At 38.1% G+C, this 19,415-nt stretch overlaps 1 protein-coding gene across 1 annotated transcript in view; it reads left to right on the top strand.

Annotated features, from left to right (window-relative positions):
- Window positions 1–16,539: 16,539 nt before the first annotated feature.
- The window catches only part of LOC139723906 (pleckstrin homology domain-containing family H member 2-like), a 106,459-nt gene continuing 103,583 nt past the window's right edge, over window positions 16,540–19,415 (top strand). The window contains exon 1 of the mRNA XM_071635110.1: window positions 16,540–16,737. Within this exon, the coding sequence (XP_071491211.1) occupies window positions 16,540–16,737 (198 nt within the window). The remainder of the gene's footprint in view (window positions 16,738–19,415) is intronic.

Below are 19,415 nucleotides of genomic sequence, written 5' to 3' on the forward strand. Positions count from 1 at the left end.
AAGCGAGTGATATAAAATAAGTACTCGATATTGCCATCCATAGTGTCATTTTGTAACCCAATGCTAATGGCATCGTCAATCTCAACATTTGAAGTGCATTTCCATATGAATCTTTCATTGTGAGTATGTGAGAAAGCAATAATCGGATAAACACAATGGAACTTCAGATCACAGGTTGTGATATAATGCAGGGGATGAGTTGCTACAGAAAAAAAAAATATTAGTGCTATAGCTGAATTATTTAAAGCAATTACAGAGCAATTAAGGCAATTACCGCTCACAGCGAGTCACAACTCATGAATATGAATGTTAAAAGTACCGCTATAATGATTCTTACTTGTGATCAGAATGAGTCTAATTATGTGTGTGCTATAAATTTTTCATTATGGCGTCGACACATTCATATATGTGTACAATACTTGTGCTATGAGCTTTCACCAGTACCTTGTATGTGTCGCATCCAAGTGTGTAAATTGAAGCATTCCTCTGTTAAACTCATTTCATAGAACTCTTTACACCGATACAATATTTTGGGTTACATCAACAGCTGCTTTTGAGATGTAACCAATCAGCCAAGAGCAATCATTGTGTGTAATGATTGTGACTTTAAATACAGTACTCAGGATTACAAAGCTGTGTAAGAAACAAACTCAAGGTCATATAGGTGCAGTGTAAAGAGAGGATAATGCAAATTTATTCTTTGAAATATAGCACAAATTTAGACATTCCATTCAGGTATTGTAATGAGTATGTTCAAAGAATACAATTTATCTACAGACACTTGCACCGTAATGTAACACAACACCTGGATGTATTCTCTGTCATAAAATGATAAGGAAAATATGTTTATATTGCTCCCTGCATCCATGATTGCCCAGTATACTTCATAGTCATATCTGTAAATGTAGATTCCCCTTTATTTACTTTAAGTTCCCTTTATATTACTATTGTCATAGATTTGAGCCCAACAGTTCATCATTGTAATAACTACTGCAAAAGTGGATATTTTTGTGCGAGTAATCTTGTCGCACTCCGCCAGGTAAGATCAGTTTTGCATGTTTTTAAACCCGCGGAATTGAGACAGCAACTACTGGAACATTTGGCAAGCAAAAATATTTGCATGCTTTTATTTTTGCGCTAGTTTCTGGTTGCAAGAAATGCGCAAAACATTTCAACACTGCGAAAATTTCCACTTTTACAGTACATTCTCCACGGGTGCCACATGAGAAAAGAAATATTTACAGGAAGTCCAGCTCACATCAGTTCTTTTGGAAAAAGACCATGACCTTGTGAGTCAGAGAAAATGTTTATTGGGCTATGAATACCAGCACATTTCATTATATGACCTCAAGGCATAATATGACAATATTGTTGCATTATTGTTATTATATTGCAGTCGTATCCTGTTATGACATGTTATTACATTTTGGCAATGAGTAATATGAAGCTTTCCTCCTAAATCCTGGTCAGAAAAAAAGGTCAAATATTTGTTCTTGCACTTTTTTTAACCTGTTGAACCTGAACACCTACATGTATGTATCTACATACATGATAAGTTAGATTGGTTCACTTGCGTAGACAAATTGATTTATATTTCTCTTCTGAGGACCTAGTATCTAACAGTTTCATCACGTAGCATACAGGGCTGGCGGAGCGTTTTCAAAAGTGGGGGGGGGGGGGCCACTTCCAGGTTTGATGAGCTTAAAAAAAAGGATCTCAGCTTATCTCTCCCCTTCCACTTCCGGGTTTCTTCGGCTGACAAGCAAAAAAGGTCCTCAGCTCATCTCTCCCCTTCCACTACCGGGTTTCTTCAGTTGACAAGCGAAAAAGAAAAGGTCTTCAGCTCATCTTTCTCCTTCCACTGACAAGCCAAAAAAAAAAAAAAAAAAAGGGTCTTCAGCGCAAAAACATAACCTTACTGCGTTCACACTTCAAGATCTCTATCTATTTCTTTTTAGTGCCACTTACGTACTTCCGGGTTTAAAAAAAAAAGGGGGGGGGGGTCCAAAATGATGACATCTTATGTATTTCTTTGTATGGTGCACAAAAAGTGGGGGGGGGGGGGGGGGGGGGCCGAGCCCCCAGGGCCCCCCCCCCCCTCGGTTCCGCCAGCCATGGCATATACCCCTGCATTTCATTGTTTTTACTTTGGTTTGCTTGCATTAAATTTTGCAATGTCAGGTATTAAATCTTCAGGCAAGCTTTCTGACTATATGCAAGGCTCAACATCAGCTGTAGTCCAGTGGCCCAGGGCTACTAAAAACTTGATGCTGCACCACCAAATTTCCAAAAAGGTTATCTTTTGATGGCATGATCGGGCAGGTGAGATTCACAATGGATTGTTTTGAATCCTTTTATTTGGGGCCAATGCATTTCTTTTTTGGGCCACCAAGATTTCAAATTGCAAGATTTTAGTGGTCAAAATAGGACACCAGAAAAAAAAAAAGAAGTTGATGTCAAAGCTTGCTGTATGGGACAACTTTTGGGAACAAGGGTATGCAAAAGATCAGAATATGTATGTAAATTGGTCCATTTAAGCACTGTAGGGAAAATGATATCAATTCATTTTCCTGCTCCATATAATGAGTCCAGACAAAGAGAGAAGTAAAGCATTTCTCCTACTTCCTAGGAACAACTCTGGTGCTTAGTGAACAATTATATTATAACTTTAAAGAGTTGTCGAGATAGTGAAATATGAATACATGTACAGTACTAGTAGTATTAACTGAAATACAATTCCATCTGCAATGTGACATCTAAACATAATGTTGGCACTTCCATGTTTTATCCTTTTAACACATACACGCAATACTTTTTCTTTTCTTGCCATGAGAAGACTGAACCGTTCATAGTGTCAGCAATCTTCCATGAGGAGATGTAAGATTTCTTTTAGGAACTATACAGTATATTATGCACCAAAAAGCAGCAAAAGCTCCCCAAGGAATTTGATATTTCTGAGCAAAGTTGGTGTAAGATGCATCAGTGAATTCCAAGATATGGCAGTAGAGAGATGATACTGTTGTACCATATAAAATGATATAATAGTACATGGGACATTATCCTGTGCCCTTGATGATGAGGCTTGTACGTTTGAAATACTGCATATTAAATTCAGAGTTATCTATCTTTTCCTCATTGTCTGCATTTGTGATATTCATTTTGTTATCAACTGTGTGTACGAATTCCTAGTAAAGACAAATACAATAGACAATAACTGTTTGACATCTGGATGCAAAAAAATCATATGAACTTTTAGGTCTCGCTCCTTGTGTACAAAATGTATTTCTTGAAGGGTGCCTCCCAACATATCTCCTGTCTTCTTGTTGCTAGGGCAGCCGATGTGAGCATGTTACAGATCAGTGAGCTATTTCCATCTCTGTATATATAGTCCAGGCTAGAAGGCACCCAACCTTGTTTTTTGATATATACAATGTTTTTTGATGGTTTCTTGTCAATTCGAGGGTGCTGATTCCAAATCCGATTGATGCCACTCGCGTAACCTTGAGCATTTTCGACAAAATGCAAAAATCCAAAATGGCCGCCAGATATGCTAATTCGGCCGTGATAAACACAATAATGTGCATTATATGACCAATTATTCCACCAAACTTTGTACATTTCTGTTCCTAGAGTTACTCCATCTGCATTTGCAAGCGAATTTTCATTTCATATAGGTTCATTTAGCATTTAAAGCTCATTTTGTTATTCAAAATGGCCGCCATTCCTATGCTTATGTACTATATGAATGGCAAAACATATGCATGGAAATATAGAACAAATTTACTGTATTTCCAGTCCCGTACCTACGCTATCATAAAGTGTTGCATGTGCAAAATGTTGGGTGTCACTTACAATATATAGGGGGCCTACATATATGAGCATTTAATATTCATAAACCTTACGATGTTGAACACATTTTCTTATACATTTCATTTTGTCTCAACAAAAGTCTCAACAATATAAGTTCACTAAACGTCTCGCAAGGAATCAATGTACCATCATATTCTACATGCCGGTTGAATATAAAAATGTAATACTAACACAATATATTAAGGAGCCTAGATACATGGTATTTATCAAATAATGTTAAAAATGGAGAGGAAGCTAGAAAGCAAAGCTTGTAATATGCATTCCCCTAAAACCATATTAACAAAGTACAAAAAAAAAATCCTATACAGTAAGTGCAGAGATACATGGTTGCGGACAAAAACACATCGGACATTAATGACACAACTAAAAACCCTTTACACTGTAGATTTTTTTTTTCCAGCAAGGAGTTGGGGGGGGGGGGGAGGGAGCAGTCCTGAGGCGAGTTCGAAATGGATCATAACCTCCATCACTTTGATATGACTTAATTTAGGAGTGCCGCCTTGATATTATCGAGCAAACCTGATTTTCTTCTTGAATTAAAACAACAACAAAAACTGTTGAAGGCATAAACGAAACTGTCCTAATGCAATACCGTACAAACTGTTCATTAAACATCACCCAAGGAGCAATGTGAGATACCTCTTTCAGTTCTCTCACAGTTCCTAGGTGTTGATAATATACACTTTGACATCATGATCTCATTCAGTCTTGTCTTAAAACTAAAACTGTCATTTTTATTGTCTTTAAAGAACCCTTTAATTGTATGTTTAGCAGCAGGCGACATCAGCCCCAAATGTGCAGAATTCTCAGGCTAAAGATGCATATTAGTCCTGCAATTGTTTTCATTGCAACCACATCTGGTGATGTTCAGCACTTCCTCAGGGGTTAGAGGGCGATTACTTGCCATAGAAATAGGATGAAGACATGAAGACTTGCTTGATCACCACCCGTTGAAGCCCTGTGGCTTTGTTGCAAGGCCAGAGACAGTGTTGTAGGTAATTTGGGTGGTATCAGAGATGACATCAGACCAGCATCTGCACCAACTTGTTTTGGGGTCAATGTTTTCTAGTTACAGTAGGGAAATCTAGGCTTGTGGGATTTCAGGCGCATTGATGGCAGGTTGTTCAAGGGGGCATTTCATGAAGTGTTTTGTCAGATCTTTTCTTTTTGACAAACTGTTATAAGCTATTAAATCCTTGCATCTGATTGGCTGAGAGCAAATTTGTCAGACAAATTTGTCAGACAAAACGCTTCATGAAATGCCCCCCCCCCCCCCCCCCCATGCTATCGTGTTTGGAATGTCAGGGTATGCGTTGACGGCACTGGTGACACTGGCCATCCTTTCCTTCCAGTGTGAGGGAGAGTGATCGAGTGTCAGTGAAGGAGGGTGGACTTCCTTAGCCTATGCTTGGAAGGCTTGCCACAGAGAGCTACCTTGAACATAGCGTTGGCAAGATGGTTACTAAGATGGAAGGCATGGGTCTGATGATAATCTAACAAAGGTTGGGGCAAAGTCTCCAGAAAATGATGTACTCCACTATTGTCTTGAGATGGGTCAGTACTCGGCTCATGTCATCCAAGGACTTTCTATGAGACGTAAAGGCAAGATCATCTGCAAACTTCCTACGTGAAGTGAATGTAATGTCACCACATAGCCTATGTTCAAAAGACCTCTAGTGGAGTTAGTTTACAGCCACAAGTAAGGAGGCCATCTTTCCGAGTCCTAACACAGCTGGTCTGGTTACCGAGAGCAATCCTGAATCTGCAAATGCTGAAGATTAAAGACAAGCAATGTGAAGTTGTTATAACACTGCTTTCAGAATGAGGCAGCACTGTACAGATCTCAGAGTCTCCCTCGACATCATAGGCCTATACTCAAACACATTCACTCCGAAAAAACGGTGGTAAAATTCATCTACCATATATAATTCATCTGGGTTAACATTAAAAACTTTGGGGCATTGTTTTCATTTCAGAGATTTGACAACAGGAAGTGAGGTGGTCCCTTTTTCCAATTTCCCCTGCCTCATGTTCTTTCTCGGATGAGGGGACTGAAAAGTTTGTATAATATCGCTTTTAGATAATGTAGAACAGGACAGTTAATTGGAAATTTCATTTGTGTCATCTAGGATTCAGCCTTTTAATTCAGTAAATCAGAATGAATGATTTAATGTTGAACATCTCAAGGCAAGTACTCTCTAAAAAAATCGAGTGAAAATATTCACTCTTAAAGGAGTGAATAAAAAAAGAGTGGATTTAGAGTGAAATTGGAGTGCATTTTGAGTGAAAATGTTCATTTTCACTCGTTTTAGAGTGACCTCAGGGATCACTCCAAAATCTTCGAGTGATCCCTGAGGTCACTCCAAAATGAGTGAAAATGAACATTTTCACTCAAAATTCACTCCAATTTCACTCTAAATTCACTCTTCTTTGTATTCACTCCTTTAAGAGTGAATATTTTCACTCGATTTTTTTTTTTTAGAGAGTAAGTATCAAATGTTCATATCTAATAATTCCTGATAAACGATCTTGATGTTGGCGTCAATTCAAGTTTTGGTGGATTTTTCCAAATACCTAGGGAAAAATTCAGATTGAGGTAGCAAATTTGGATGTTTGCATAAAAAAAAAATAAAATAGCCTTTATTAGTAACAACCTTCTGATTTATAATCAGCACACAAATTGAAAAACAGTGTACCTGAGTGACAGAAAAAAAAAAAGATTATTTTTTTTCATTTCACACGCTCTGCCGTTCATATTGTGCAGGGGTATATGAGTGGCATCCATTTTGAAGTTTTGTATTAAGAAGAATATAATAAGCCTAAAAACAATAAACTTTCTGTTTTTTTGATTGTTTGTTTGCTTGTTTTGCTAGTGGCACTCATCAGATTTGCATTGCACAAGCAAAACTTGATAAAAGCGTAGGTATGTGACTGAAAATCTATTTCTATGCATATTTTTTGCCATTCATATAGTACATGAGTATAGGAGTGGCGGCCATTTTGAATTGAAAATAAGCTTAAAATACTAAATGTACCTCTTCAAATGAAAAATTTCTTGCATGTGCAAGTAGAATTACTCAAGGAACAAAAATTTAAAAAACTTTGATGGAATAATTTGTCATAAAATTGACATAAATAGGATTATCATGGCCAAATTAGCATATCTGGCGGCCATTTTGGATTTTTGCGTTTTGCCGAAAATGCTCAAGGTTACGCGAGTGGCATCAATCGGATTTGGAATCAGCACCCTCGAATTGACAAGAAACCATAAAAAAACATTGTATATATCAAAAAACAAGGTTAGGTGCACTTTCTATGGAGCCTAGCCTGGACTATATACCAATGGCATAGCATCCCAATTTCAGAGAGCAAGCAGAGACACATTGTGTTACTGACTTAACAGGCACAGGAGGTGCGAAGTCCAACTCTCTACAGATGACATTGAGCATTACCAAAGACCTACGGAATAAGGCCGACACCTGCAATGGTGGGTGGATGCCCTTCCTGGTATGGACGGTTTCCGAGGGGATGGCTTCTGTTGAGGATTCAATGGGAGGTAGTGCTTCAGCAGTAGTCACCAGAGGCTGCTTGTCCAAATCTGACTGAAGATCTCCGAGAGTTGTCCAGACATCTAGAGGGTTAGTCACAGGATCTAGGCTGGCATCGTGGGAAGAGGGAGTTGGTTGAGAGTTGAACAAGGATGGGCGGTTGGTTGCTGAGGGATCCAAGGTGGACAATGACACAATGCTGGAGTGTTCAGAGATGGACTCAACTGTGTTGGATGTGATGTCATCTGATAAAGAGGACCAATAAGCAGTAATGACATCATCTGTTGAGTAGGAATCTTCGTAAGTATGTGCATAAGAAGGGGTTATCATTGAAGCTTGGTCAGATACAGACTGGTCAGTGTATGATGATACTGTGTCCCAGTTTTCAGAAAAGGAAGGTGTGTCAAATGTGACATCATCTGCTGAAGAAGACCAATAACCAGTGATGACGTCATCTGTCGAGTACGAATATTCATATGTATGCATGTCAGAAGGGGTTAACGTTGAAGCTTCGTCAGATGCAGACTGGTCAGTGTATGATGATACTGTGTCCCAGTTTTCAGAAAAGGAAGGTGTGTCAAATGTGACATCATCTAATGAAGAAGACCAATAGCCAGTGATGACATCATCTGTCGAGTACGAATATTCATATGTATCCACATAAGGAGTGGCCTCGGATATGGAGGAGATGGGTTTGGAACTTGACGTTGAATCTGATTCCCAGTATGAGTTGGCCGACACATCAGACGCCTCGACTTTGGGAGAATTACTGGTGTGTGTTCCTGTCTTTTTAGGGTGTGCAGTACTTGTGTGTGTTCCTGTCTTTTTAGGGTGTGCAGTACTCTTCAACGGATTGAGGGGCAGCTCATTAGATGGTGTGGTGGGAGAGGGAAACTTGCCTGCGATGGTACCTGAACAATTGTACAATGGGAGTGCATAATGATATACGATGAAATGGGCATTAGTTTACATTCTGAATGTACATAACATGGAGGAATACAATTGTACAAATGAAACATGGTGTGATTTGTGTGTGTGTGTGTGTGTGTGTGTGTATGAATAAATTCATGGATCAATGAACACACACAGACACACACACAGACACACTCACACAATGCTGTGATAACCAGTGATTCCTGTGAAAGAATCATATTTCATAATTTTCAAGTCTATTTCAGAAGAGCAAACATTTGGGGATTGCATACTTTTAAGACGGATCGGAGTCAGGGGCACCATAGGCCTAATTGTGTTATTCAGATAAATGGCCTGACCCCAGCCTGGCATGCTGCGACAATTAATGAGCCCATTTTAAAGGTGCATGGTCCCGGTGTTTTAGTCAAATGCGTACGCGGGCGCAAGGCGCAAGTTTCCTATAGAGACCTACGCTATCGACTCCTCTTTAGTGCTTACACTTTGGCCCACTTCCCCGAGTCCGAAGAAGTCCAATTCACTGTAGTCAGTGGTCCGATCACAGTTCGGCTCATGATTCGGCTGAGGGGGATGACAGCTTTAGCAAACTTCTTTTGTGATGTCATAATAACAAGCACATATGCACGCACCCTGGCATTACTACAGACTGCGCGATGCGCAGAGAAGACAACGAAGGCAACATTACTGAGCAACACCTACGCACTTTACTCTTGATGACAGCTCAACTTCGGTAATCTTCGTATCAATGCTAACAGTGATCGGCAGTATCATCAACATCTACCGGGACTACGCACCTTTAATATTCTGAACTTATCACAAATACTGGGATCAAGGAAACTGGAAAGTATGTGTGCTCATTGAAACTTTATGATCTCTACTGAAATAATCTGAAAAGAAAAAAAAGTACATTCACAAACACAACTGTTAACAAAAAAGTAAAAAAAATAAAAAATAAATAGAAAAAATAATAAGTAGGGAAGCTATGAATTGTGGTTTTGCTCATTTTCTTTAATGCTTAATATGAATATGCAAATGAATGAGTTAATGGTGTCAAGGCATCACAACTCACCATGTGGTTAGTACATAAAATCTGGAAATTTCCATTTTTTGTTGCTTCTCATTGTCAAATGCAATTATGCCCAAGTCTTGACTCCCAATCTGACTAATCATTATTTTGGAGTTATTCAGCTATGAATATAATCATATTTAACGTCTTATTGCAGAAAAAAAAAATTATCAGTTCCCCCCCCCCTACATGGTCAATGGAATCATCAGCTCACTCCCTATGTCTCTTACAGTGATATCAAGCGTTTTTTGCAAATATTACAGAATCTTTACAATGTAACATGTGCCTTAGTTTTAATCAGAGTTTGATTAAATGTTCATGTTTGTGCTTGTAAATTATTTCTTTTTAAAAAATTAGATCAAGTTAATTTTGTCCTAGAGTTGCATGGGTGCGTGAGACTGACTGACATCAACCAACATGATATATACCAGTATTTGATAAGCATAATATTTGAGTCACACACAGTTCAACAAAACATGCATACATAGTACATACAATGGTGCAACTGAAATTTCATAAGAAAAGACCATAATGATATACGCAAATGGACAGAAGGCACGCAAACATGGGGCAGAATAGGCAGGGATAAGCGAGAGCAGTGTGTTTGCTGATCATATCGCCTGACCGTATTGAGCAATGATCTTTTTTCGTGAAGTAAACGCGATTCTTATCTCTGCTTAATGGAATATACTGCCGCCTTGGAACTGTTAATAATCGGCGAGTCAGTGCAAATTTCATGCGGTAATTGTGAGCAAGTCAAACAACCCTGGACAAAATGACGCTTATAATGGTCATAGTATCTGTACATCCACATGGCTTACAATAATGAATGACAAACAGAAATTTACGATGTTGAGATTAACAACACCACGATTTTCCATTACACCTTTTCTCAGTCCTTGCGTGTTATAGGATTTATGTATATATATATATATATATATATATATATATATATATATATAGATATACATTGTATATACATGTACATAATTATATTGCCGCATCTTTTTCACTAATCTAATGACATCATTTTTTAAATGTTACAGTTCTGTTTGAGTACAGCGTATAAACAGATAACCATCAAAATGATGCTCTCCATAGCATCTTACAGATATTAAACGAGATCGAAAGTGTGCTAAAAGATGAAAATCTGTGTTTAGCTCATAAGATGATTTATTGACGTCGCGATATAATGTGAAATTGGAAAAAAAGCGATGAACTGGATGATGGTGGTGGCGATATTGATAGACTTTGAATCGTAAAAGAAGGTGATTTTACTATCACCGTCATCATCATCATTTGCCCTTGCCAGAAACAGTACGCAGACATTGTCATTTACAAGACATTTACTTTGTGTATATACGCTGCATTGAAAATGACATGGCGAACAAAATCAATCATGAAATTTGATTCTATCCTTACCTTATAAAAGTTCAAAAATAGATGTAAAGCCATATAATGCGCTAATAATGCGATGAATAGAGCGTTTTTGCTTTTTACCGAGGGTGTGAGTGACAATGGAAGCGTTCATTGTATAGTGTTTCTTGAGATAGGAGTATAGGGGGTCCATTTCCATTTAAGTTTTAGTGACGAGAAAATGGTCTAAATTTCATAAATATGGCAAATCATACATTTTTGGAAAGCTTATAGTACTAAAAGAAAACATAATCATGTTTCTGAGCATAAAAAACTTCTTCCAAAAGTTTGATAGACGGTATTTTGGCACCCCTTTCAATCCCGAACATCTGAAGTTGACAGGAAACGTGTGATGGTTATATTTGTTTTATGTGAATTCATGTAGAATACATGCAGCATATATTAAAGAGAAGAGCCCCCTCACTTCCGTCCCACCAGACGTAACACTGCGATTTTGAGGTGAGCTTGAGAGCCCAACGCCGACGGCATGGCCAATGATGTGGTCCAGCCAAAAGGAAGTATTTTATATGGGAAAGTTGATAAGGACACGCTTTTTGTTCCCACCCCCATCGCCTTAGCTGCCGACCTTTAGGCCTACATTGATATAGGCCATGTGAGATTTATACACGAACATGGCAGAATTTTCCATTTATATTTACGATAAATCGGTGAAAGCCCTGTTGATTCGGTGAAGCATCATTTCTTATCAACAAATTCTAATCAAGTGAGAATGAATTTCACAGGTAACGTATCCAGTACATTTACAAAATGTGACTTCGTTTCATTGGTTTTTCCAACCACCATATCCTGGCAGACATGTGACAGGTAACCGTTACGGTTGATATTCGTTATTCCGAAGGTTCATTATTCCGAAACACCAAAAATCCCTATAACTATAATTTGTTAATTGGGAAATGACAAAGGGTTCGTTAATCCGAACATTATTTTGTGGCGTTATGATCCGAAGGTTCAGTAATCCGAAAATGGAATAAAGGTTCGTTAATCCGAAAATAAATAAAGATTCGTTATTTCAAAAGTTCGTTAATCCGAAAATGACGTAAGGTTTGTTTATCAAAAAATGAAAAGAAGATGCGTTGTAACGAACCTTATTTTGTTTTGGGATTAGCGAAACATTGGAAATAGCGGACCTTCCTAACGAGCCTTATTTCATTTTAGGACTAACGAACCTTCGGAAAAACGAACCCTGGGAATACTATAGTAACGAAATGTACTAACCACATCAACACTATAGTGATACTTCTTTTCAGTATTCGTGTGAGTTTTGAAAATATTTGAAGAACCATGACAATTCGTTTCACACGATATAATTATACACAGCACTGATATTGACGACATAAACAGCACTGACATTAACGACTAAATTTGAGACTGTTTATACAAGAGCAAGACAAACAAGTCATTACAAGGTGAGCATATTCTTTGCGACATAGCATTATGTGAACGAGTTACGAAATAGCGTTATGACTGAAATATAGAATGAGAAGAAAAATAATGAAGGATGTATTTCTTATAATTCCACTTATAACATACATATACTTGAATTTGGTTCTTGTTGGTTCTGTTGTCTGAACTGTGAAGGGAGTTAACCATTCGAAATTGACGGACGAACAGATAATCAAGTATTGGGCCTACCTTTTTATCAGTAAAATCCCAATTACAAAGGACGCTTAACACAATAATGGTCAACATCTATGAATTGACAGTGGAGAAAGACATTTAACTGAAACATTAAGATTTGCTTCTGCGTTCAAATCCCTCCTCCAAAAGCATCTATTTTTTTGCTCACCTACAAGCTGTAATAACGTCGAAGAGAATAAATTATTCAGGATAAACTCATACTTACCAGTTAACAGTAAGAGGAAGCAAAATACCAAATGATGTCTGCCTGCCAAAACGTCCATGATTCGTAATGATCTTGCGTTGTTCTTTTTTGGGAGTGATGAGTTCACGCAGAGGTGTCAAACCGGTTAAATTTGGCTTTGAAGAATGGCGAGATTCGGTTGCGTTGTTGCGACCGTAGATCTATGGCCCTTCAGGTTTAGTGGGAAAGCCCAGCAACCATCTAGTGATTCTTTTGGCGCGGTATCCCTCCCCGCCTTCAAAACATCAGCATAATTAGTTGCTGCTTGTGATCCCTCAATTTACTCTCCCCTGATCTCTTTGTTGTGACTAATGGAATTGCAGAAATTGATTAGATATCTTCCTTGATCTCCCCTAAACGTCAATGAGAAAGGAAATCGTTCTCTTCCACTTTCAATCCAAAACTACTTATCACAACAATATTGTATGTTACAAGAAAAGCATCTGTTCAGAACAAAATCAATACTCGCAATTCATCGGCTATACTACTGAACTGCCAAACTGTTCAGTGGTTGGTTGTCGCGACTGCCAGTTCGTGAGCACAAGTGACACTGAGAGCATTATACTTGATGCTGCTGCTGATGGATGCTTATGATGATGACGAGGATGATGACGACGACAATGATGATGATGATTATAACGATGAATGTGTCTGGTGGCGCTATTCATGTTGCTACTCCGTGGCAGTGCTTCCAGATGCCATGGACTATGCTATTAGTGCGAAATGATGTATTTTGCTGAAAAAAAAAAATGTATCATTTCAATTTACACAGAAATCAACGTTCCATTGACGAAAGTCGTGTGTAGGAGCAACAAGTCCAATAGATTATTTTACACCGACATTACTCGGGCGATGACAATGTTTACAGGTTGTTTAAGCTCGCAGAAAATATCGAGTAAAATGTTAGCAGACTACTTGAATATAAATTATAGCGTATTATAGCCTACAAGACAAAATGTCGTATTGTTCGGCTGTTGATGAAATTATATAGCATTATCCGAAGTATCGCCAGAAGCAAATAATTCGCTAATTTTATTGAGAGGGTCGACTCAAACGTACCCATCGCTGGATTATACCTTTCTTTAACAAGATATCTAATTATCCAAATGGGTCATTCGACCTGCCATTTAAAAAGTTGATTTGTCAAAGTCGGACCTGTATGACATGCATGACTTCTTTCTACACTGATATCCATAATATAAATACATAATGAACAGGATTCTTTAGAAAATATATCATTACTGAGAGGGAGCATTTTAGTTATAAATCATTAATTTGTTCTCTTATTGAGATTGGTTATTAAAGTCTACGCTTTCGTTTGTGTTTATGTGCTTCTTGTTTCTAGATCCAAAGGTATATAATACCCTAGATTAGGATTTGCCATCTATTCTCTCGTAAGTATTACAACAATGTCCAAAAAGTATAGTCAACTATAGTCATCAGCCGCAGTACTTCGGTAGTCGATAAACACTATACCTCATTATGGCTATCGTTATTCTGATAGCAACGACTACAAAATCATATCTCGTCTGTCATGCAAAATGGTGGTTTGGAACAAAAGTTTCTCAAAACACTTCGAACTCTTGCTGTATACCCAAGGAAAATATTACATGCACTCAAAACAAGGAGAACTATATATAAAACGATCCAATAAGCCAGTTTGGGTTCCACTTTGAGCAGATTTTAAAAAAATGAAATCCTCGTAATTTTGTACCCAAAGGGCATGCTGATTTTGACATTCACTGAGATAAGCATCTGTGAAGTAATGATTATTCTAGAATGGTCTATATGCAGGCCTACTGAGCAACAAGAAAGGTCATTAGTACCCAAATGCACACGAGCTGGCTTATTTCTCTCCGCTGAAACGAAAATTCCGAACAAAGGCTGACAACTGCATTTTATCGCGGATGTCATCTTCAGATGACGTATAAGGGCCTACTTGCAGTTTTATCATAGTAGAGAGCAACTGCAAAGGAAAAGATAAGACTCATTATACTCTTTCCTCTTCTTGCAACATTTTGAAGATAAAGTGTGAAACTAATATGATGATACATTATAGGAAGTTACATCCATTTGATATCTTTTGTTTTATCGTAACTTGGCCTGATAAACAAAATACAATGACAGCTGAAAGCCACATCCTTGATTTTCAATTTTCCATGAACTGTCGGCATCTAAGTATAATTATCTTGTAACAATCTGAAAGAAAAGCGATCCTTTTGTATAAAGGACATCAAGAAGAGTTTTCTCCGCCAATGCCATGATGATGTATGAATGTATTGACAATTATTTGAAGGAACTAAGATTTGTTACATAATGATTATTTTTTTAAGCATAATTTATTTAGAAAGTTCTGGATTGAAGAAAGACAACTTCACCAATTAATACTAGTCAGGACTGCACAGGTGTTGATATGTACACATTATCTAGTTCTTTCTTTCTCATTTTTTTAACTATGATTGCGCGAATACCGCTAAGCGTATCAAGTATCATTGTCAGACAGTTTATTATGAATTTGGGAAAAATATAAAACGAAATATGATCATCGTATTCTCGGTGAATCATCATATGACTCACAGCAGCCACTTCAAAACATCTGTCTTGGTCACAACTTCGTGACATCGCTTTCACGATTCTTCGTATTTTTTTTTTTCATCTTTCTGTTTTGATTCTTCCAATATTTGGCTCCTCAAAACAAACAAAAATCAATTATTATACTTAGATTTTCTTCTGCACAAACAAAAAATGCAATTTTTGTATAGGTGACGTCCAAAGAGGTTCTATAGAACCTCTTTGGTGACGTCACGGCTATGTGGCTGTGTGACCGCAACTGCAGTTTAGGATCAGTAGGCCTATTATAACCCGAGGATAAAAGATTTACTGCCATGTTTTTTTTTATTTAGATACTGTAATTTGAACGAGTTCTAAAATCACCTCGCTCTCGTGTGTGTGTGTGTGTGTGTGTGTGTGTGTGTGTGTGTGTGTGTGTGTGTGTGTTTGTTTTTTCGTATGTGAGGAACTCCAGTGCAATGATGAGAAACTAAAGAATATATTCAACCCTTGTTCAGCAATACTGATATTGAAATCAATGTCACTTTCTGAATTTCAAAACTAAATGTTGACAGCAACTTACAAATAGCTGAAAATGAAATGTATTTAGCCGGTATGTTTGAAAGTGAGGTATCCAAACTCCCTCATCTTTACTTTATTTGAGAGACCGCCTAAGAATCCCATGGGAAATCTTTATTTATTATGCGTATGTCATGTTTGCAAATTCCATAATGTAATTCATTTCAACCAATTTGGTTTTACTATTTTTCCCCCCTCATGGAAGGAAGTTATCACTGCTACGTTTATCACCGATGGTAAGCCTTTGCAGCCTTTACTGTGACAACCATAACATTCGCACCCTCTCTATCTAGCACATCCGAACTACAGACAGTGCTGCTTTCGCGGCCTGGGGAGGGTTGATTGGATGGGATGAGTCATCGACGGATTCCCATTTGAAGCTGCGCGTGCGTCGTACGTGTAGCAGAATTCTCCGCGAGTGTCAACACACGGCGACAGTGATCGGGAGAGAGAGAGCGTGGGATCGGGAGCGCCAGCGAAAGTTGACATTTGTGTACATTCCCGACTCGACTGTGACCTCAAGTGAGGGGTTCTCCGCTAAACAGGTAATGCTGTATTTTCCGCATCCCCTGTCTTCCTTCTGGAGAATTGAGCCTTGTACCCGCATAGTTCGAAAGGAGTATAAAGAACCGGTCTGAGATTCAAGCACACATCAACATTGATATTTTTCTCGTTTTTTGGACTCAAATGAGCAAAATATGGCATCGCACACCGTGCGAAGTGCGGGGTCGGAGAGCTCTACGGCCTCGGGAGGGGGCCAGCCCAGCGCAGAGAGCGGGGTACCCTCTGTTGTAGTCGGAGATGTGGATTGGAAGGAGCGATGCAGTACTCTGGAAGGACAGTTGGAGAAATTCCGTCTGCAAGCCACCAAGATTCGATCTGTCCTCGGTGATCGGGTAAGTCTGTCGGGCCCTCGAAATGTTAGATGGTGCTCGCAGAGCAGAGCAATATCATCATGTTGGGATATAACATACAATATCATCATGTTGGGATATGATAAGGAAAGCTGAACTCGGGGGAGGCTGTTTGCACGCTGTTGTTGCTGTGCTTGGATGATGATGCAACAGTGACAAATGATAACGAGGACAACAACAACAACAGCAACAACAAATGGCAATGATTATAGTATTGAATTTGGGCTAATACTTCAAGTTTTAATGATAAACTTAAAGATGATATAATTAACAATATAGGCCTATTATGAACAACAGTGAGTAATGTAATTAATAGTATTGTATATCATTGTATTTGTATCATTGTTAATAGGCCTTTTATGTTATCATGTTATCATGAGACATACTTATAAGTTATTTGTCTCATATCTTGGTCTCTTCTATGGCTTTTTAATATGGATGCATGCTGAAAATATGTAAGGGGACTTTGTTAATTACGATTTCAGTGTATTTAGCTCTACCGTTACCAGTTTTTAGTGCTTCGTATCCAGTGAAAAAGACGCTCCTAAAATATCTGTCATATTATTATTATTACCAGTTACATCCCTTGTATTACACATAGGTTTGCCTGTTCAACATCCATTTATCACTACACGTACCTGGCACTCAACCCATTTTTAAACTAGTGTATAAAAAGGAAACAGACCTATGCGACTGATCATGACGGGACAGGTGCACATCTTAAAGGGATGGTATAGTATTTGTGGAGAAGAGAATTGGGCTTTTAACTTTTTGCGAGATACCAAGAAAACACTTATGAAATAGTACAGAGGAATTCAAAGTTTATTTGATGAAAATCGGGTTTGGAATGACTGAAACATCCAAAAACAAAGTAAAACAAAGCGATCGTAATAAAGTACATGTATGGGTCCCACACTTATTAGAATTGCTCTGTTTTGGATATCTCAGCCATTTTAAAACCAGTTTTCATCAAATAAATGTTGAATTCCTCGTGGAATTACATGCTCTTTCATATTTCATAAGAGGTTTCTCATTATCTCACCAAAAAAATGTTAGAAACCTGAAATTATGTCTCAACCAAAACTATACGATCCCTTTAACAAGGGGAAAAAATGCAAATAACCATTCCCTCCCCCTCTCCCCATAACATTCACCTGACTTAGGTACCAGCAACTGAAAATGCTGTTATCGGAGAACTACTTGTACTGACTATCCCCACTGTACTGTGATCAAAGCTGCCATTGTGGGCTTATGGATCTAGTTGCTGGTAGAGTATGGTAGCCCACCATCCATATCCCGTATCATAAGACGAACTACGGTGTATGCACTTTTGCTGCTGAAGTAGGGCGTCACATGCTAGTGTAGACATGGTGCTTCGTTTTGGTTTGAAGGTCGCTATTGTACGAAGCAGTGCGAAGATGTGGCCGGTAACAAAATCATGATAATGAAACTCTATAGGGATATCAAAAACCGAACTAGTCCTGATGTACTTGAATCACTCTTGAAAGCATCATATCCTATATCAAGAAACATTTAAAGAGCATGTTTTGTTTCTGAGATTGTGTATCTTGTGATCCCGAAGGTCATTTTAATTTTTTCTTATGTTGTTGAGCCCTATGGGATATGAAAAGATAATGTTGTCTTTTCATAATTTTATGTGTTATCATGTAAACAAGCTGAATGTAATTACTATTCTTGAGTATATTTCTCTTATATATTTGTTTTCTGCTATAATGTTTGGTATTTGAGATGAATATCAATGCAAGATTTAGACCCATGCCAAAACCTGTCTTTATGCCTCTGCCAGGAATGATACCAGAGGTAGTTTTATCTCTCCCTTCTTTTTTTCCTTTTTTCACAATTTATCTCTGTTCATGCAGTCATAGATGAACTGCAGTAGCACTGTTGATAGTTTGTATGCAGATTGTAGTATGAAATTCATTGAGGAATCTATATAAGACATATATTCAATAAAGTATACACAATAGTCTCCAACACATAATGGAAAAAAAGAGTATGTGTGTGTGTAGGATATCAATTAGGAAGTAAATAGGAATAAAGATGGAATCAAATATAATTTTACCACGAGTTTTCTCAAGCACAGGATGAAAGAGAGAGATGAATGATAAAGGAGATTAACTGCTTGGTACATAAGTAACGAAAATACTTCCAGCATACATTGTAATAGAGGAAACTGCTGTGTATACAGTGTAGATCATCTATACTCATACACACGCTCTGTTCCTTTAAGGAGATTTATACATTGGCAGTATAGCATACAAAAAACTGTTACAGTACAGTGTACCTTGACCATAATTTCACCCTGTAAGCTTATCCCCTTTAACTGTTTAATGAGGTGTAGCATGTAAAGTTTCTTGGTGATTCCCAGACGTGCGTGAGTGATCTTGTGACTTTTGCAAGCAGACATGGCTGCTATTAAAACTGGGTGCTGGTCACCCAGCTCTGTTTATTTTGGCTAGCAACAGAGATCCATCCTATCAAGATGATGTCATGGCTAGGGGAAACACGGCCTGCAGCTATTTGGTTGATGAAATATGAATACATGAATTTTTTACGAGGTTGCCGCAGGCAAACACAATCCTATTGTATTCTCTTCTGCTGTTTCTGCTGTGACGGGGACGTGTTTTCCGGATGCATTC

Source organism: Diadema antillarum, unplaced genomic scaffold (assembly GCF_040938485.1).
Source record: "Diadema antillarum isolate AM-2024a unplaced genomic scaffold, OU_Dant_1.0 scf00000202, whole genome shotgun sequence".
NCBI lineage: Eukaryota > Metazoa > Echinodermata > Echinoidea > Diadematoida > Diadematidae > Diadema > Diadema antillarum.